Source organism: Mobula hypostoma, chromosome X1, assembly GCF_963921235.1.
Source record: "Mobula hypostoma chromosome X1, sMobHyp1.1, whole genome shotgun sequence".
Lineage (NCBI taxonomy): Eukaryota > Metazoa > Chordata > Chondrichthyes > Myliobatiformes > Myliobatidae > Mobula > Mobula hypostoma.
Window position 1 is genome coordinate 33295103 of NC_086128.1, and position 21977 is coordinate 33317079.

General features: G+C 42.4%; 1 protein-coding gene across 16 annotated transcripts in view; it reads left to right on the forward strand.

Annotated features, from left to right (window-relative positions):
• Positions 1 to 21977, forward strand: part of LOC134340450 (thyroid hormone receptor alpha) — a 534574-nt gene that overhangs the window by 344622 nt on the left and 167975 nt on the right. The window contains exon 1 of one of the 16 annotated variants that reach the window (XM_063037710.1): positions 4144 to 5136. The exons of 14 other annotated variants lie outside the window; for them this stretch is intronic. In XM_063037710.1, coding sequence (XP_062893780.1) covers positions 5096 to 5136 — 41 coding nt within the window. In that variant the 5' untranslated portion in view covers positions 4144 to 5095. Of the gene's footprint in view, positions 1 to 4143; positions 5141 to 21977 lie in introns of those variants that run through there. One more of the 16 variants, XM_063037712.1, reaches the window with a different exon arrangement.

The following is a 21977-nucleotide window of genomic DNA, read 5'->3' on the forward strand; positions in this document are numbered from 1 at the left end:
AGCATAGAGTGTCATCAGCCTGTTAGCCTGGCATGTCTATGCTGACCATGATGTCAATCTAAACTAATCCTATCTGCCTGCACATAGTCCATATCCCTCCATTCACTGCCATCTCTTTGAATATCTAAATGCATCTTAAAACATTGCTGGCATATCTGCTTCCACCACCTACCCATGCAGCTTGTTTCAGGCACCAACCAGTCTCTGTGTAAAAACAAAACACCTCGTAAATCTCCTTTAAATCTTCCCCTTCTGACATTTATACCCTGGGAAAAAGATTCCATTTACCTTATATTTGCCTTTTGTAATTTTATATACTTTTATCAGGTCACCCCTTAGCTTCCAGTGCTTCAGATTTAACAATCCAAATTTGTGTAACCTCTTCTTACAGTGACTGCTCTCCAATCCAGGCAACATCTTGGTGAACCTCTTCTGCATCCTTCCTATGATGCAGCAACCAGAACTGCATACAATATTCCAACTATGACCAAACCAAAGTTTTATACAGCTACAACTTGACTTCCAAACTTTTATACTCAATTCCCCGACCGATGAAGGCAATGGTGCTGTCTGCGTACTTTACCATCCTATCCACTTGGGCGTTGCCACTTTCAGGGAGCTATGGACTTGTGCCTCACGTTACCACTATCTCCACGAGATCTTAAAACAAAGGAGCAGAATTGGCCCATTCAGCCTATTGAGTCCGCTCCGCCATTTGATCATGGTTTAATTTTTCTTTCGTACCCATACTCCTGCCATTTCCCCATAACTTTTGATGCACTTACTAATCAAGAACCTAGCAAGCTCCTCTTTAAATCTACGCAGTGACTTGGCCTCCACAACCTTCTGTGGCAATGAATTCCTCAGATTCAAACACCCTCTGGCTAAAGAAATTCCTGTTCTAGAAATCTCTGTTCCAGAGGGATGTCCTTCTATTCTGAGGACCTGCCCTCTGGTCCTAGACTCTCCAACTATTGGAAGTTTCCCCCTCCCCCAAGATTCTACCATTCACCTACACACACGAGGAGCAATTTGCAATGACTCAAATACTTACAAATCCATGCATCTTTGGGACCTGGGAGGAAACCAGAGCAGTCTTAGAGAGAATGTGCAAATGCAAACTCCACACACAGACAGCACAGAGTGTCAGAATCAAACCCTTGTTGTTAGATGTGTGAGGCAGTACCTTAGGCCTACGAATTGATTGTTAGCTTTGTATATTATAGAAACATAGAAAATAGGTGCAGGAGTAGGCCATTCGGCCCTTCGAGCCTGCACCGCCATTTATTATGATCATGGCTGATCATCCAACTCAGAACCCCGCCCCAGCCTTCCCTCCATACCCCTTGACCCCTGTAGCCACAAGGGCCATATCTAACTCCTTCTTAAACATAGCCAATGAACTGGCCTCAACAGTTTGCTGTGGCAGAGAATTCCACAGATTCACCACTCTCTGTGTGAAGAAGTTTTTCCTAATCTCGGTCCTAAAAGGCTTCCCCTCTATCCTCAAACTGTGACCCCTCGTTCTGGACTTCCCCAACATCGGGAACAATCTTCCTGCATCCAGCCTGTCCAATCCCTTTAGGATCTTATACGTTTCAATCAGATCCCCCCTCAATCTTCTAAATTCCAATGAGTACAAGCCCAGTTCATCCAGTCTTTCTTCATATGAAAGACCTGCCATCCCAGGAATCAATCTGGTGAACCTTCTTTGTACTCCCTCTGAGGATGTCTTTCCTCAGATTAGGGGACCAAAACTGCACACAATACTCCAGGTGTGGTCTCACCAAGGCCTTGTACAACTGCAGTAGTACCTCCCTGCTCCTGTACTCGAATCCTCTCACTATAAATGCCAGCATACCATTCGCCTTTTTCACCGCCTGCTGTACCTGCATGCCCACTTTCAATGACTGGTGTATAATGACACCCAGGTCTCGTTGCACCTCCCCTTTTCCTAATCGGCCACCATTCAGATAATAATCTGTTTTCCTATTTTTGCCACCAAAGTGGATAACTTCACATTTATCCACATTAAATTGCATCTGCCATGAGTTTGCCCACTCACCCAACCTATCCAAGTCACCCTGCATCCTCTTAGCATCCTCCTCACTGCTAACACTGCCGCCCAGCTTCGTGTCATCCGCAAACTTGGAGATGCTGCATTTAATTCCCTCATCCAAGTCATTGATATATATTGTAAACAACTGGGGTCCCAGCACTGAGCCTTGCGGTACCCCACTAGTCACCGCCTGCCATTCTGAAAAGGTCCCGTTTATTCCCACTCTTTGCTTCCTGTCTGCTAACCAATTCTCCACCCACACCAATACCTTACCCCCAATACCGTGTGCTTTAAGTTTGCACACTAATCTCCTGTGTGGGACCTTGTCAAAAGCCTTTTGAAAATCCAAATATACCACATCCACTGGTTCTCCCCTATCCACTCTACTAGTTACATCCTCAAAAAATTCTATGAGATTCGTCAGACATGATTTTCCTTTCACAAATCCATGCTGACTTTGTCCGATCATTTCTCTGCTTTCCAAATGTGCTGTTATCACATCCTTGATAACAGCAGTTTCCCCACCACCGACGTTAGGCTAACCAGTCTATAATTCCCCGGTTTCTCTCTCCCTCCTTTTTTAAAAATTGGGGTTACATTAGCCACCCTCCAATCCTCAGGAACTAGTCCAGAATCTAACGAGTTTTGAAAAATTATCACCAATGCATCCACTATTTCTTGGGCTACTTCCTTAAGCACTCTAGGATGCAGACCATCTGGCCCTGGGGATTTATCTGCCTTCAATCCCTTCAATTTACCTAACACCACTTCCCTACTAACATGTATTTCACTCAGTTCCTCCATCTCACTGGACCCTCTGTCCCTTACTATTTCTGGAAGATTATTTATGTCCTCCTTAGTGAAGACAGAACCAAAGTAATTATTCAATTGGTCTGCTATGTCCTTGCTCCCCATAATCAATTCACCTGTTTCTGTCTGCAGGGGACCTACATTTGTCTTTACCAGTCTTTTCCTTTTTACATATCTATAAAAGCTTTTACAGTCCGTTTTTATGTTCTCTGCCAGTTTCCTCTCATAATCTTTTTTTCCCCTTCCTAATTAAGCCCTTTGTCCTCCTCTGCTGAACTCTGAATTTCTCCCAGTCCTCAGGTGAGCCACTTTCTCTGGCTAATTTGTATGCTACTTCTTTGGAATTGATACTATCCCTAATTTCTCTTGTCAGCCACGGGTGCACTACCTTCCTTGATTTATTCTTTTGCCAAACTGGGATGAACAATTGTTGTAGTTCATCCATGCAACCTATAAATGCTTGCCATTGCATATCCACCGTCAATCCTTTAAGTGTCATTTGCCAGTCTATCTTAGCTAATTCACATCTCATAACCTTCAAAGTTACCCCTCTTTAAGTTCAGAACCTTTGTTTCTGAATTAACTATGTCACTCTCCATATTAATGAAGAATTCCACCATATTATGGTCACTCTTACCCAAGGGGCCTCTCACGACAAGATTGCTAATTAACCCTTCCTCATTGCTCAAAACCCAGTCCAGAATAGCCTGCTCTCTAGTTGGTTCCTCGACATGTTGGTTCAAAAAACCATCCCGCATACATTCCAAGAAATCCTCTTCCTCAGCACCTTTACCAATTTGGTTCACCCAGTCTACATGTAGATTGAAGTCACCCATTATAACTGCTGTTCCTTTATTGCACACATTTCTAATTTCCTGTTTAATACCATCTCCGACCTCACTACTACTGTTAGGTGGCCTGTACACAACTCCCACCAGCGTCTTCTGCCCCTTAGTGTTACGCAGCTCTACCCATATCGATTCCACATCTTCCCGGCTTATGTCCTTCCTTTCTATTGCGTTAATCTCTTCTTTAACCAGCAACGCCACCCCACCTCCCCTTCCTTCATGTCTATCCCTCCTGAATATTGAATATCCCTGAACGTTGAGCTCCCATCCCTGGTCACCCTGGAGCCATGTCTCTGTGATCCCAACTATATCATAATCATTAATAACAATCTGCACTTTCAATTCATCCACCTTATTACGAATGCTCCTTGCATTGACACATAAAGCCTTCAGGCGCTCTTTTACAACTCTCTTAGCCCTTGTACAATTATGTTGAAAAGTGGCCCTTTTTAATGCTTGCCCTGGATTTGTCAGCCTGCCACTTTTACTTTTCTCCTTTGTACTTTTTGCTTCTACGCTCACTTTACACCCCTCAGTCTCTCTGCACTGGTTCCCATCCCTCTGTTGTGAACTAACCTCCTCACGCCTAGCCTCTTTAATTTGATTCCCACCCCCCAACCATTCTAGTTTAAAGTTACCTCAGTAGCCCCCACTAATCTCCCCGCCAGGATATTGGTCCCCCTAGGATTCAAGTGTATACCCTTGCAAGAAGGAAAATGGAAATTTTCAAACAGTAGCAGGCAGATAGAGCCCCACACTCTCCTAACAGTACTACAAATACCCTGACTGACCATTTGTGATAACTTCTGTGTGATTGTCAGTGATGGGGTAACTGAAGCAGGGACCTAGAGGAATCTTCCTGTGCCCTGTATTTTGTTGCCTCACCAGTGTTTGAGACAGGCTGTGCTTACCCCACGTCAGAGAGGTGAGAGAGAGAGGTTGTCAGGTCTGGAAGCTGCTGTTTTACCAGTTGCCAGTATTGGACCAGACTGGATTGGAGGCTATTCTGAATCATTAATCAGTGCCTTTTTTGCACTGTGCTGATGTGCCAACATAAATCACTCACGCAGTAAGCTGCAGGGAAGAGGAGGAGGGACTACATCTGTGCTAACTTCCAGTTAAAGGATTTAGCTGGCTTTGATCTTGAGTAACAACTGATGTTACTGCCGCACGTTAAGAGGTGGGCTTATACTTGGAGGAAGTGTCTCCACCTGTTCGTTCATGTGCAATAGTGCCCGCATTTGCACGAGGGGGGAAAATGAGAAATAAGTTACGGACATGCGTGTGAAGTGAGACGTACCATGTTTTGACTTTAATGCACTTGGAGTGTTGACTGCGGTGCTGTCAGGAGTCAGTGTAAACAACACACGGAAAGCCAATGTTGGCGGGTTATCAAGGAAGCTGCAATGGGTTATTTCAGTAAGTAAGTGGAGTCCAGTCAAGCTGCTGTGTGTTTGTTGGCTGTGCCACGTATGGAAATATGTCTGAGCTTGCTCCCCGGCCGCTGATTTGATTTAATTTCAATTTGATTAAGTAAAAATAGTAAAGATTATTTAGGAAAAGCATCATACGAATCAAACGTTTAAAAAAAATAAATTACGTTTGAGTTGATATGTTATTTGAAATGAGCCTTTTATTCTGGCGCGAACCTACCTTGACTAACGGATTGACTTGTAACAGTGTTTGCTGTTTGTGTAGTCTCTTGCATAAACTGCGAGAGCGAATGCCCAGCGGCAGCTCTTCGAAGCCATTTGTTGTATGTAAAATATCTCCTGTGTAAAATCCTTTGCAGTGTATCTGACCGATCTGAAGGACTTCTTCATAAATCCAAGTCTTTATTTTTGTTTGCCTTGTCCTCACAATTCCTCGCGTTTAAACCAGGTTCTTTTTTTTTTTAATTTGAAATCTAACCCAAACCTTGTTGCTGAAGTTGACAGATTAGTTTCAGCACAAATAAATGTGAGCTATTTGGCAAGAAATATGAGATCACTTAAAATATAATAATTAAGATGTTGAAGCAAGAATTGAGATTGCAAAGAATCAAATCACTGAAGATGGTGATGGGCGTTAATGAGTCCATGCATAAACTCGAGGGTTTATTTTCTATACAGTCAAAATTAATAAGTATCGAACGTGTATCAAACCTTGAAGAGTCAATACTTTGAGCTTCGAATGCAGTTTTTTTCCGTCTAGCTATTAACAATTATCGCCTAGAACTTCATCGCAGGCCGAGCTGTATGGTAGCTACTTCCGAAATTCGTTTCTGTTGCTATCCTGGAACTGAATACTGTATCAGAGACAATGTCACTATACACACTGATTAGTACTTTTAACTAGAGATAAATTTGTAGGAATTAGTGGCTTTGGAGAAGATGCAAAGAAGATTCAGAAAGGTAATACACATTGGCCCTGATATTTTAATGTCCATACATTAATAACGTGGGAGGTTTGACAGAACATACACAAATGGAGGAGGGAAGCGATTATTAGTATCGCCCAAAAATCCAACGGGAAACTCGGAAGCTCCTTTCCCGCGGTAGATCTAAGGTTGCAGGTGATTATGGCAGAGAGCTAAGTGCATTTCGGGATGTCGAAGGAACAGGACAACGAAAGGGAGAGGAACCGACTGCAAACACCAGTCCGAATTCTTTCACTGAAAACTTGTTCTGTACTGTAAGACATAAAGTTATAGAGTCATAGAACACGACAACACAGAACTAGGCTCTTCGGCCCATCTAGTCCATGCTGAAATATTATTCTGCCTAGTCCTATCAACCAGCACCCGGACTATAGCCCTCCATACCCCTCCCTCCATGTACTTATCAAAATTTCCCTTAAATGTTGAAATCAACCCCACATTCACCACTTCTGCTGGCAGCTCATTCCAAGCTCTCACCACCCTCTGAGTGAGGAAATTTCCTTCATGTTCTGAAACATTTCACCTTTTACCCTTAACCCATGACCTCTAGTTCTGGTCTCACCCAACCTCAGTGGAAAAAGCCTGCTTGCATTTACCCTATTTATACCACACATAATTTTGTATACCTCTATCAAATCTCCCCTCATTCTTCTATGCTCCAGGTAACATTCTTGAAGAGATCCTTGGGGTAAAATCAGAGGCTGATTTTTGTTTCATATGGAGCAGAAAGACTTTTATCTTTTATCGAGGCCCTGTCACTGAACACAATTAGGTCCTCACTCTGTGCAGAGTACTCTTCTGCAATTTCACCCCAAAAGCCTGAATTTAATGTGCGAAAACTCCAGGCATCTGCACTAACATCCTGTAACACTGTGCTGCCCATCCTTAGCATCATTGTTTAGTGTTCTGAACAAATGGTACTGGTCATTCATAACAAGCCAGGCCTTGAATGGAAAACTGGTTCCTGCTTTAGCTTATGTTAACAGTGGTCCAGGCTTACTAGGTTGTCCCTTCCACCCCACACCCTGTTGCTGAATCACAAGCATTCGTAACCCTGTGGGTCAATGCCGTCATCAGTTCACTTCCTGTGGGAGGCGGAGGACTGGCTCACAGCCAGTCGATCTGTACCCCATCACCACCACAAAATCAGAAACAACCACCCAAGGGTGTGCTCCACTACTACCCAAAGATGGGTATGAGTTTTCTAAGGTGGATCTAGACTTCCAGCACTTCTTGTCTGTTCCACCTTCTCCATCACCTCAAGGTGGGTACATCATATTCCAACACCTAAGGGTGGGACCAACCTTTCCCACCACCTTAGAATGGGCCCAGCCTTCTCCACCATCTGAGGCCGGGTACAGCCTTCCCCACAAGTCTGGCCTGGTGGTGCAAAAGGGTGGGACGGAGAAGAGAGCAGTCGTCATTGGAGACTCTATAGTCAGGGGAACACAGAGGAGATTTTGTGGACGTGAGAAGGACACCCGCATGGTTTGTTGCCTCCCGGGTGCCAGGGTCTGGGATGTCTCTGACCGGGTGCACGACATCCTGGTACGAAAGGGAAAGCAACCAGAAGTTGTGATACATGTTGGGACCAACGACATAGGCAGGAAGAGGGATGAGGTCCTGAAGTGTGAGTTTCGGGAATTAGGCAGAAGGCTGAAGAACAGGACCTCAAGGGTGACGTTCTCAGGATTGCTGCCAGTGCTAAGTGACAGTGATGGTAAGAATTGGAGGAGATGGCAGTTGAATGCATGGCTGAGGAGTCGGTGCAGGGAGCAGGGTTTTAGATTTTTAGATCATTGGGATCTCTTCTGGGGAAGGTGGGACCTATACAGATTGGATGGGTTGCACCTGAACTCGAGGAGGAGCAATATCCTTGTAGGTAGGTTTGCTAGCATGGTTCGGGAGGGTTTAAACTAATTTGCGAGAGGGATGGGACCCAGAGCGATAGAGCAGTGAAAGAAGTGCATGGAGTAAAGCCAGATCTAACATACAGAGTGGCTTTGAGGAAAGAGAAGCAGAATAAACGGTGTAAAGACAGTAAGGTAGAAGGGCTGAAATGTGTGTACCTCAATGCAAGAAGCATTAGGAACGAAGGTGATGAACTGAGAGCTTGGATACATACATGGAATTATGATGTAGTGGCCATTACAGAGACTTGGCTGGCACCAGGGCAGGAATGGATTCTCAATATTCCTGGATTTCAGTGCTTTAAAAGGGATAGAGAGGGCGGAAAAAGGGGAGGAGGGGTGGCATTACTGGTCAGGGATACTATTACAGCTACAGAAAGGGTGGGTAATGTAGCAGGATCCTCTTTTGAGTCAATATGGGTGGAAGTCAGGAATAGGAAGGGAGCAGTTACTCTACTGGGGGTATTCTATAGGCCCCCTGGTAGCAGCAAAGATACAGAGGAGCAGATTGGGAGGCAGATTTTGGAAAGATGCAAAAATAACAGGGTTGTTATCATGGGTGACTTTAACTTCCCTAATATTGATTCGCACCTGATTGGTTCCAAGGGTTTAGATGGGGCAGAATTTGTTAAGTGTGTCCAGGATGGATTCCTGTCACAGTATGTGGACAGGCCAACCAGGGGGAATGCCATACCAGATCTAGTACTAGGTAATGAACCGGGTCAGGTCACAGATCTCTCAGTGGGTGAGCATCTGGGGGACAGTGACCACCGCTCCCTGGCCTTTATAATTATCATGGAAAAGGATAGAATCAAAGAGTACAGGAAAATTTTTAATTGGGGAAAGACAAATTATGAGGCTATAAGGCTAGAACTTGCGGGTGTGAATTGGGATGATGTTTTTGCAGTGAAATGTACTATGGACATGTGGTCGATGTTTAGAGATCTCTTGCGGGATGTAAGGGATAAATTTGTCCCGGTGAAGAAGATAAAGAATGGTAGGGTGAAGGAACCATGGGTGACAAGTGAGGTGGAAAATCTAGTCAGGTGGAAGAAGGCAGCATACATGAGGTTTAGGAAGCAAGGATCAGATGGGTCTATTGAGGAATATAGGGAAGCAAGAAAGGAGCTTAAGAAGGGGCTGAGAAGAGCAAGAAGAGGGCATGAGAAGGCCTTGGCGAGTAGGGTAAAGGAAAACCCCACAGCATTCTTCAATTATGTGAAGATAAAAAGGATGAGAGGAGTGAAGGTAGGACCGATTAGAGATAAAGGTGGGAAGATGTGCCTGGAGGCTGTGGAAGTGAGCGAGGTCCTCAATGAATACTTCTCTTCGGTATTCACCAATGAGAGGGAACTTGATGATGGTGAGGACAATATGAGTGAGGTTGATGTTCTGGAGCATGTTGATATTAAGGGAGAGGAGGTGTTGGAGTTGTTAAAATATATTAGGACAGATAAGTCCCCGGGGCCTGACGGAATATTCCCCAGGCTGCTCCACGAGGCGAGAGAAGAGATTGCTGAGCCTCTGGCTAGGATCTTTATGTCCTCGTTGTCCACGGGAATGGTACCGGAGGATTGGAGGGAGGCGAATGTTGTTCCCTTGTTCAAAAAAGGTAGTAGGGATAGTCCGGGTAGTTATAGACCAGTGAGCCTTACGTCTGTGGTGGGAAAGCTGTTGGAAAAGATTCTTAGAGATAGGATCTATAGACATTTAGAGAATCAGGGTCTGATCAGGGACAGTCAGCATGGCTTTGTGAAGGGCAGATCGTGTCTAACAAGCCTGATAGAGTTCTTTGAGGAGGTGACCAGGCATATAGATGAGGGTAGTGCAGTGGATGTGATCTATATGGATTTTAGTAAGGCATCTGACAAGGTTCCACACGGTAGGCTTATTCAGAAAGTTAGAAGGCATGGGATCCAGGGAAGTTTGGCCAGGTGGATTCAGAATTGGCTTGCCTGCAGAAGGCAGAGGGTCGTGGTGGAGGGAATACATTCAGATTGGAGGATTGTGACTAGTGGTGTCCCACAAGGATCTGTTCTGGGACCTCTACTTTTTGTGATTTTTATTAACGACCTGGATGTGGGGGTAGAAGGGTGGGTTGGCAAGTTTGCAGACACACAAAGGTTGGTGGTGTTGTAGATAGTGTAGAGGATTGTCAAAGATTGCAGAGAGACATTGATAGGATGCAGAAGTGGGCTGAGAAGTGGCAGATGGAGTTCAACCCGAAGAAGTGTGAGGTGGTACACTTTAGAAGGACAAACTCCAAGGCAGAGTACAAAGTAAATGGCAGGATACTTGGTAGTGTGGAGGGATCTCGGAGTACATGTCCACAGATCCCTGAAAGTTGCCTCACAGGTGGATAGGGTAGTTAAGAAAGCTTATGGGGTGTTAGCTTTCATAAGTCGAGGGATAGAGTTTAAGAGTCGCGATGTAATGATGCAGCTCTATAAAACTCTGGTTAGGCCACACTTGGAGTACTGTGTCCAGTTCTGGTCGCCTCACTATAGGAAGGATGTGGAAGCATTGGAAAGGGTACAGAGAAGATTTACCGGGATGCTGCCTGGTTTAGAAAGTATGCGTTATGATCAGAGATTAAGGGAGCTAGGGCTTTACTCTTTGGAGAGAAGGAGGATGAGAGGAGACATGATAGAGGTGTACAAGATAATAAGAGGAATAGATAGAGTGGATAGCCAGTGCCTCTTCCCCAGGGCACCACTGCTCAATACAAGAGGACATAGCTTTAAGGTAAGGGGTGGGAAGTTCAAGGGGGATATTAGAGGAAGGTTTTTTTTACTCAGAGAGTGGTTGGTGCGTGGAATGCACTGCCTGAGTCAGTGGTGGAGGCAGATACACTAGTGAAGTTTAAGAGACTACTAGGCAGGTATATGGAGGAATCTAAGGTGGGGGCTTATATGGGAGGCAGGGTTTGAGAGTCGGCACAACATTGTGGGCTGAAGCGCCTGTACTGTGCTGTACTATTCTATGTTCTATGTTCTAACCCAAAGATGAACCCAACTCCCTGTTACTAGATAGTGGGTCTAAACACCTCCCGATCATACAAGAGTGGGTTGAAAGCCTTACCTGGCCTTCAGAGATGGACACATCCTTTCCCACAACCTGAGATTGGGGCCAAATCTTCCCCAACCACTAAAGATGGGCCCAACCTTGCCCTCACCCAAATGTAGGTCTAAACCCTTCCCTGCCACTTGATGATACTTGAGGTTGAGTCCAAAAAACCCCACCTAACACCCAAAGGTGGGTTTAGACCTTGCTGATGACATGAGATTGTGCCCAACCTTCCACAATGCCAAGGTAGGTACAATCTTTAAGGCAATCTGAGGCTGGTTGTAACCTTTCCCCACACTTGGGCATAGGCATCCCCAGCATCTGACACATCTCCACCACATTCCAACTCCCAAAGCCCCTTCAAAACCCCCGCACAGAAAGCTCTCTTGCCTGCGTGTCAGTTGATGCTCCTTCCTGTGGGTTCCAATTTTGTCACTAGCCCAAGAAGCCCCTCAACAATAGCCAAGATTTACAATTCTCTCTGCTGATACAGTGTGCACCATTCGCAATGCCCTATGGCTTGCACACATTTGAATTAATCTATATGTGAACCTTGCGCAAAAATAAAGTTGCCCTATATCCTTAAATATCCCTGCATGTTTGAACACGTGCCTTGACTTTCGTTCGTTTGCACCTCCTTCAGACTACCACCCCAATGGGTTAAAATTACAAAATACAATCCCACCTTCTATATCATGATACACCTAATACAGTGCAGGGTTTGTTGAACAATCAAGACCATAAGACAGGAGCAGAATTATGTCATTTGGCCCATTATGTCTAGTTGAAGCAATGCAAACAATGGTTCTTGTATAATTTTTTGGGATCCCCTAGCTATTAAGCTTAAGGCTGCCTTCCTTGAGAAACTCTCCAAATTAAAATAACATGCCAACAATTCATTATGAGTCTACTAATATCTTAAGACAAAGGAGCAGAGTTAGGCCATTTGGCCCATTGAGTCTGCTCCACCATTAAATCACGGCTGATTTATTTTCCCCCTCAACCTTGCCTTCTCGACATAACCTTTGATGTTCTTACTAATCAAGAACTTATCAACCTCCATTTTAAATATACCCCATGGCTTGGCCTCCACGGGCATTTGTGGCAATGATTTCCACAGATTTATCACACTCTGGCTAAAGAAATTGCTCCTCATCTCTGTTGTAAAGGGGTGTCGTTGTATTCTAAGCCTGTGCCTTCTTGTCCAACCGTGTCCACTCTATCTAGGTCCTTCAATATTCGGGAGGTTTCATTCAGATCCCCCATGATCTAATGTTATGAAAATGCAATGTAAACATTAACATCAAGCCAGGCTGAGTCCAGTGCTGTCAGCTGAAGAGCCAATTGATCAGAAAAGGTTGCAATGAGTTTAAAAAGTTAATTATGATGGCCTGGAAGCATACAGTTGTGAAACAGTTGCTACAATCTTGGATCATGCCAAAGTGCTTGACACCTAGTCATGTCTTACATAGACCGTAGAACATAGAACAGAACAGTACAGGCCCTTTGGCCCATGATGTTGTGCCGACCCTTTAACCTACTCCAAGATCAATCTAATGCTTCCCTGCCACATAGCCCTCCATTTTTCTTTCATCCATATACCTAAGAGTCTCTTAAACGTCCCTAATGTATTTGTCTCTACCACCACCACTGACAACATGTTCCACACACCCCCCACTCTCTGTGTTAAAAACCTACCTCTGATATCCCCCTGTACTGTCCTCTAAACAACTTAAACTATGTGCCTTTGTATTAGGCATTTCCAACCTGGGAAAAAGGTGCGGACTGCCTGCTCTGTCTGTGCCTCTTACCATTTTGTACACCTCTATCAAGTCACTTCTCATCCTCCTTTGCCCCGAAGAGAAAAGCCCTAGCTCGCTCAACCTATCCTCATCAGACATACAATTGTGAACTGAGTCACTCTGCACAGGAGATAGCACTGTGGTAGCTGAATGAGTTATAACTGCAGAAATTCGTCATCTTCAAACAAACTCAGCAAGCTTCTACAATCAGTACTGCAATAATGATTAATGTTAAGTGTTTCTTAGTGGTGTTGATTGAGGGATTAATATTGGCCATGACAGCAAGCCAGTAAGTGCACCACAAGACTGTGTGCTTAGCTGTGTGCTCTACTCACTTTATACTTATGACTGAGAGGCTAAGTATAGCTCCAGTGCCACACTTAAGTTTAGCACTGCATCTGTAAGACAGTGTTTTGGATTGTGGTCTGCATAAGAGTGTGCTCAAGAATAAATGTCTTATTCTCTGGTGTGTTACCTGAATTCACAATTTTCTCACTCGAGACTGAAAACACCAGCTGAACTTGTTGAGTTGCTGCACGTTATATAAGATCCAACGGTTTAAATTGTTGACGAAGTTTCTGTTTACTGTCCCAATATAATGCAATTCTATGTCATATTTTGTTTAATATTGCAGCTTTGGATGTAATTTAACTACAAAGCTGTTGCCATTGCTGAGAGTTTTGTTAGTGGCTTCTCCTGCATCTTGTTTATTCCTGTGGTATAATTAGTATTGTGCTGATTTATGGGCTGGAGGAGTAATTGGACTTGTGTGACACAAGGGATGTAACAATCTGCTCTGTTGTGAAGTTTGGTGTTGCACATGGTAAATATAGTTTAATTACATTGTGGCCCTGCAACCCATACCCTGTCCTGTGTTCTGTATATTTCTCCAGCTGCAACACATTCACCCACCATAGTGCTATCTCTTGCACTCAATGACTCAAATCACAATTTAGTATGGGTAGAGTGTTCTCTCTGAATATGTAATTTTGGGCTGTGAATTTACCAGAGTCAGCTTTGGTAAGTAACTGCAAGATCATTTTCTTTTGCTTCGAGATACAATGCAGAGCAGACCCTTCCAGCCCAACCTTCCAGCTGTGTTGCTTAGCAACCCATCTATTTAACACAGGACAAGTTACAATGAGCAATTAACCAACTAACCAGTACATCTTTGGGCTGTGGGAGGAAACCGGACCTCCCGGATGAAACCTACGCAGTTCATGGGGAAAACGCACAAACTTCTTACAGACGATGCTGGAATTGAACTCTATACTCCGGAACACCCTGAGCTGTAATAGCATTGTGCTAACCAGTATGGCGTCCCATTGAGACAGGAAACTTGTGATCAATGCCTTGTATATATTACAACAATAAATTCATCTCACTTTGAGCTACACATTTTTCAAACGCACGTAGTCATGAGCAAATCATGTCACTTTCTTAGATATTAAAAGCTTTTTCTTTCATACCTATCAGTTCCTGGCTTAGATGATTTTTTTTTAAACTGGCATTTATTTGCTATTATCCTTGAGCCAAAATAAAAATAGCAATTATATCATTGGAGCCAGTGTGATGAGAGAACATACTCCTGAATCTCATCTATTAGAACACTAAACTGTGTATCTGCCAAATAAAGCTCATAGTCAAGCAGTCAAATATTTAGCTAATATTAGGACTGCATTTGCTTGTTTGCAGTTTGAAGAAATATTGTTGGAAGGCTTTGGCTACAGTTTAATCGGCAAATAGCTGCAGAGGGGGTTGATAATCGATTTTGCAAACAGATATAAATGGAAATAACAATAGATGTTTGTGAGGAGATATCACAACGTCATACGTCTGTAAAATTATCAGAAGAAATGCTGTTGTGTAAACAAATACTTTTAACAAAAATGTATCTGTCTGGTTGACCTAATTAAACAGATCAATGGACTGTTTAAAAAAAATGGAAGCAGTAGTTACTATACTGATATCACATAGCTTCAGGACCCTTCATTCAGCCTTGCTGATTTGACTACTTCCTCTCCCTGAATTAGAAAATTGTGGGCCAAATCCTGTTATGGAGACAAGCTCAGAAATCCTCCCATGCAGCGCTGGAGGACTACATCGTCTAAAGTTATTTCCCTTCAACCATTAGGTTCCTGAACCGGCGTGGACAACTTCACTGACCTCAACAATGAACTGATCACTGAACACAGCCTAGCTACTCACTTTCAAGGACCCTACAACTCATGTTCTCAGTATTATTCATTTACTTATTATTAGTATGATGATTATTTGTTTCTTTTTGTATTTGCACAGTTTGTCAGTCTTTGTGTGCAGTCGTTTTATTGTACTTCTTTGTACTGTGAATGCCTGCAAGAAAATGAATCACAAGCTAGTATTCAGTGACATATACATACTTCAATAATAAATTTCCTTTTAAACTGTGAGTTTCTGTAGATTATATGCTTTTACTTCCTCTGAGTAGATTAAATACTGGAGTGGAATAATGTTCACAGGCAACAATAACATTCAGGAATGTTATTTTCTTCTCCAGAATCCCCAATATTTTTTTCAGAAGAAATAACTGTTTCTTAATTTCACAAATATTGTTCAGAAAACAGTAATTCACTCAACATATTTTCGTTTGTCCTTATTATTCTATTATTCTGTGCTACAAGTGATCAGGTGCATGTTTTTTTTCTATTTGTTCATAGTCTGTGAACATTGATGATTGTCCATCAACCTACCAACCTCTGCTTTAAATATACCTTCACAGCAGTCTGTGGCAAAGAATTCCACAGATTCACCACTCTCTGGCGAAAAAAAATCCACCTTATCTCTGTTCTAAAGGAGTGTCCTTCTATTCTGAAGCTGTGCCCTCTGATCCTAGATTCACCCACGAAAGGAAACATCCTCTCCATATCCACTCTATTTATGCTTTCAATTTTCTTTTTCAATAATTTTATTGTTAATTTCTACATAAAAGAATACGGAGTGCAACAAGTATATAAGTCAAAAAAAAGATAAAATAATACCCATACATATTTGAATCACACTGGCAACCTCATATTCATGTAAATTAAATTAAATCATAATATTGAAATATAATTTTATTATTATAAAAAATATATAAACCCACTACCAAGATCGAAGCTGCTTGGTAAAGAAGGAAAATAAACCCTTATTATATACTGAAATATGTTATTAGCCAACATCTGTACTTTAACAACAAATCAAAGATTTTGAAAATAGTTTTAAAAAATGGTCCCCACAATATGTCAAAGTTTTGACTAGATTCAGAAATTGAACAACGAATCTTCTCTAAATTTAAGCATGACATAACATCACGTAACCATTGAGCGTGAGTAGATGGAACAATATCCTTCCATTTAAGCAAGAGCGCCCTCCTAGCTAGAAGAGAAATAAAAGCCAAAATGTGCAAATCAGGTGTCTCCAGAATAATATCATTTCCTCCAACAATACCAAATAAGGCAGTCAAAGGGTTAGGCTTAAAATTTACTTTGAAAAGTACAGAGAAAATTTGGAATACTTCCAGTATTTTTCAAGACTCGGGCAATGTCCAAGACATATGAATTAGTGAAGCTTCTCCATTGTTACATCTATCACAAAAGGGAGATATATCCGAATAAAAACGAGATAGCGTATCCTTGGTCATGTGGGCCCTATGGACCACTTTAAATTGTAGGAGTGAGTGGCGGGCACATAACGATGAAGTGTTAACCAACTTAAAAATTTCATTCCAAGTTTCCTCAGAAATTGATGTCTGTAAAGCTTGTTCCCAGAGATTCTTAATTTTGTCTAAAGGAGCATTTCTCATTCCCAGCAACATGCCATAAATATTGGATATTGAACCATTATGAAAAGATTTCAAATTAGAAATTACATCTAATAAGTTCATATCGGGACTTTTAGGAAATGTATGTAATTGAGATCACAGGAAGTCTCTAATTTGTAGATATTGAAAAAAGTAAGCCATACTTAGCTGACAGTTGCTCAAACGAAAAGAGACTTCCTCCAACAAACAAATCCCATAATCACTTAATACCCAATCTATCCCATTCTTTAAAAACAAGATCGGTCATAGAAGGTTTAAAAAAAAATAATTAGAAAAAGTGGGACTAGAAAGAGAAAATCTCAATGTACCAAAATAGTTTCCAAATTGTACTCAGATCCTCAAAGTATGTTTAACTACAAATTGTTAGTTAATTTACTTAAAGATAAAGGAAGTGAGGATCCAAGAAGAGAAATGATAGAAAATTTATTAACAGAGTTAGCTTCTAGAGCGACCCATACCGGACAGTCCTCACGGTTAATATAATATGACCAAAACGTAAGATTTCATATATTGACTGCCCAGTAATAAAACCTAAAATTGGGTAAAGCTAAACCTCCATTCTTTTTAGCTTTTTGAAGATGAACCTTATTTAATTGAGAATGTTTATTTTTCCATATATAAGAAGATAGAATAGAATCAAGAGAATCAAAAAAAGATTTAGGAATGAAAACGGGTAAGGCCTGGAAAAGGTATATAAATTTAGGTAAGATATTCATTTTAATAGAATTAATTCAGCCAACTAACGATAACGAAAGGGGCAATAGTGCCCTTTTAACATAATTCAGTAGGGTAAGAAAATTTTCTTTAAGTAGGTGTTTATAATTCTTAGTAATTGTTACACCCAAGTAGGTAAATTGATTTCTTACAATTTTAAAAGGAAGGTTAGTATTAATTGATACCAAATTATTCAAAGGAAAAAGTTCACTCTTATGTAAGTTCAGTTTATATCCTGAAAATTTACTAAAACAGGAGAGTAAAGAAAGCACAGGAGGTAATGAAGTCTCGACATTAGAAATAAAAAGCAATAGGTCATCAGCATAGAGTGAAATTTTGTGGGTAATACCTCTCCTTAAAACACTGGTGAGATCACTAGATTCTCGAAAAGCAATGGCTAAGGGTTCTCAAGGCAGATCAAAGAGCAAAGGGCTCAAGGGACAACCTTGTCTAGTTCCACATTGAAGTTTAAATGGTTTGGAATTCTGAAAATTAGTAAGAACCCGAGCAGAGGGAGATAGATAAAGTAATTTAATCCATTGAATGAAATCGGGCCCAAAATTAAATTTTTCTGAGGTTCTAAATAAATAATTCCATTCAACCCAATCAAAAACCTTCTCAGCATCAATTTTCAATAGGTTTCAATGAAATCCTCCCTTATTCTTCCAACTCTAAATTTCAATGAGTACAGACCCAGAACCATCAAACACTCCTCATACATTAACCCTTTAAATTCCAAGGATTATTTTTGAGAACCTCCTCTGGAACATTTCCAATGCCAGGACATCCTTTTGTAGATAAGAGGCCCAAAACAGCTCACAATACTCCAAGTGCAGTGTGGCTATTTGTCTGCATATGGCCCATATCCTCTAAACCTTTCCTATCCATGTAATTGCCTGAGTATCTTTTTAATGTTTGTAATTTTTCCCTGAAAGTGACTGCACAGGTTGATAGGGTAGGTAAGAAGGCACATATGGCAGGCTTGTTCCTTAAGGTTGTTATAGCTGGGAGTGGCGATGGGAACAAGCTCCCACTACCTATTAAATGCCCCCAGTGGTGTGTGTCTCAAATAGCCCCTGACAACCAAGTCCAGCTCCTGGCCTTCACGTGTGACTTAGCTACTAAGCCCAGCAGAACTGCTTCTACTGAGAGAAGGGACAAAGGCAGGTAACTGGTGCCTTAAAACTGATCAGTTTGGGCAGATGGGGCTTGTCAGCTGGTTAGCAGCTCATCTATGAGAAGGAAAACTCTGATTTCAAAGCTCTGCTGCCTTGCAGCTATACCCACTTATGGGGAAGGCTTCAGGAGTAAACCCTGAGGGAAAAATCCAAAGCTGGAGTCTCTAAGGCAGTCCTGCATTGAGTTCAATGCTGACTGGCAACTCCTGCGATGTTGCTGGTACCAAACTGTACCAGTCTCTGCTGTTCCTTTGGGCCCATCAGTTGCATGGAGAGGGGAAGCCTGCTACATGGGCAATGACTTGCTCTCCATATTATACTGCCCAGGCTTGCATATGTGACAAAAGAGATGCAATATCCATAGTCAATTCTGTCCAACGGAGACCTCAGTTGGCATGCTTGTCCTTATTGGTGGAGGCACTCAGTTCAAAAGTCAGGAAGTTATCTATATAAACTCTACCAGGCTGCATCTGGAGTATTGCATATAGTCCTGGTCAACCCTTTATAGGAACGATGTTGAGGCTTTGGAGAGCAAGATGAAGAGGTTTACCAGGATGCTGACTTGATTAGAGGGCAGGTGCTATAATGAGAGTTTGGACAAACCCGGGTTCTCTGGAAAGCCAAAGGCTGAAGGGAGACCTGAGAGAGGTTTATAAGATTATTAGATACACAGATAGAGTAGACAGACAGTATCTTTTTCCCTAGATTGAAATGTCTAATATCAAAGGTGAGAGGGGTAAGTTCAAAGAAGATGTGAGGGGCAAGTTTTTTTTATATAGGGAGTGGTGGGTGTCTGGAATGTGCTGGTGGTAGAGGCAGATACATCAGGGACTTTTAAGAGACATTTGGATAGGCACTTTGATGTGAGGAAAATGGAAGGATATGGACATTGTGCAGACAGAGGGGATTAGTTTAGTTGGCCATTTGATGATTAACTGGTCGGCACAACATTGTGGGCCGAACGGCCTGTTCCTGTGCGGTATTGTCTTATGTTCTACCTAGGGTGGCGCACAGAGATACTTCAGGTGAGGGCTGGTTCTGTTGAACTGGAGTGCCTTGAAACCTGGTTGCAGTAACTGATAGTGCAGCACTACACTTCCCTGGCATATTAATGTGAAATGTGATTTTGTAATAATCCTCTGATTAAAACTTTGCTGTACGGGTGAGACCTCACCCACCGAATGAGGTCACTCTTTCTTTCACGTGGGCGCTGACCAGCAGCACAAAGCAGCGGAATTGAATTTAGGTCAAGAGAGATGTTAGCGGTCATTTACCCTATCTGAAGCGGCATAAACCCCGAGTCAGTCGAATTCACCCTCGCCAATTCCACCCGACCTCTAGCGTGGATAATATCGAGTCCTGCGCTCCGGCTTCTCTCCATTTTTCTCCTCCGCCCAGATCCCCGAACAGGGCCCCTCTCCGACATTCTTTCGGAACAGTAGAGTCAACACGGACAAAAAAAAATAAAAATCTGCATTTGCTGGGAATCCAAATTCTGTGAATGAAGTAAACAATGAGAAAGGATCGAGTTCCGGGAATTGAATCAAAGTGGCGTTTCAACGTAGCAACGAACCAGTCGATGAAAATAAATTTGAAACATTTTGTCCCAGCTGTCAGCTTACCGCGGTGCATAAGGGAATTATCAGCAGCCACAACAATCAATTAATGACATTGATGCTGTTAATAACTAATTAAGAACAGCTCTTTCACTGGAAAATAAACAGAACAGTTGTGCATTGTATTGGAAACCCGTTGTTTATTCCCTCCTGATCGGTTGAGGAATTCCCCGGGGTCTTTCACAGCAGCTTTAGCCCTGCCCATAATGAATGGAGGAGAATGCGATTATCTGTACAGCTACCACAAATTCCTGCTTTATTGTTGATGCACACATGCGGTCAGCAATACCAACTTTAGCGACGGCCAATACAAAACAGGCCTTCCCACCATGGGTAATATTTACATAAGGCGCTGGCTCAAGAAGGCAAATCCATCATCAAAGATCCCCACCATCCAGGCCATGCCGTCTTCTCATCGACCATGGGCGGGAGGTACTGAAGCCTGGGGTCTTGCACCGCCAGGTTCCAGAACAATTGCTTCCCTTAAGCCATTCGGTTCTGGAACAAGCCGGCAAAACCATAATCTCTACCGTTTAGCAACACTGGTCATATTGCACAAAAAATACTTCTGTTCCAATTGTGTTGGAAGTTTTAAAAAATCCCAAGCATGTGTCCTAGAATCCTTGAAAATAGAAGGAAGTAATAGATGCCTGTGGCATGTCGAATTGTCGGGTAAATGATTAGTTTTTGTTGTACTTCAGATCATGCTTGTATGTGGGAAGGGGAGAAGGGGACTTGGCGGGGTTCTAACATTTTACTGTCACTCATTTTTTGAGTATGCTTCTGTTTTTGTGGATGCCTGAAAGGAACAAGAATTTCAGTTAGTATTCTGATATTAAGTGGAATTATTGAAGTAAAGAAGACTTCATACAGCAGCTTCACAAATTTAGGATGCTTGATGTGCATTACACCAAAGTACTCAAAGTGCAGTCTTTGCTGCTATGTATAAAATGTAGCAGACTTTTGTATATAGTGTGAGAATGATCAAATAACTTGTGTTAATGACATTGATCTATATTACACATTGGCTTTACTTGTCACATGTAAATTGAAATATACAGTGAAATGTATTGTTTGCATCAATGACCAACACAGTCCAAATCTGTGGTGGGGGCAGCCTGCAAGTGTTGCCTTGCCTCCTGCACCAACATTTTGAAACACTCCTGTTTGTGTTATTCAATGAAAAGCCGAGAGAGCCATATCCCAATTGAAAACCAGCAATGCCTTGGGGAGCTATCAGTATTTCTGTAGAACATTACAGCACGTTACAGGCCCTTCAGCCCATGATGGCATTGCAATCTTTTAACCAACTCTAAGATCAATCTAATCTTTCCCTCCCACATAGCCTTCCATTTTTCTTTCATCCATGTGCCTATCCAAGAGTTTCTTAAACGTCCTTAATGAATCTGCCTCTACCGCCATTCTTGGTAGTTTGTTCCACACACCTAAAAAAAAGTCCTGCCTCTGACGTTCCTCCTGCACTTCCCTCCAATCATCTTTAAATTATGTCCTAGCACAAAACTCATGGTCTACCAGGTAGATCCCTGCTCTCGCGTATCCTTCTTTGAAGATTAGCTTTATTTATCACATGTAGATTGAAACATCAAGAATACAGTGAAATGCATTGTTTGCATCAATGGCCAACATAGTCCAAGATGTGCTTGGGGGGGGGGGGGCGCGGGCAGCCGCAACTGTCGCCATGGTTCTGGCTCCAACA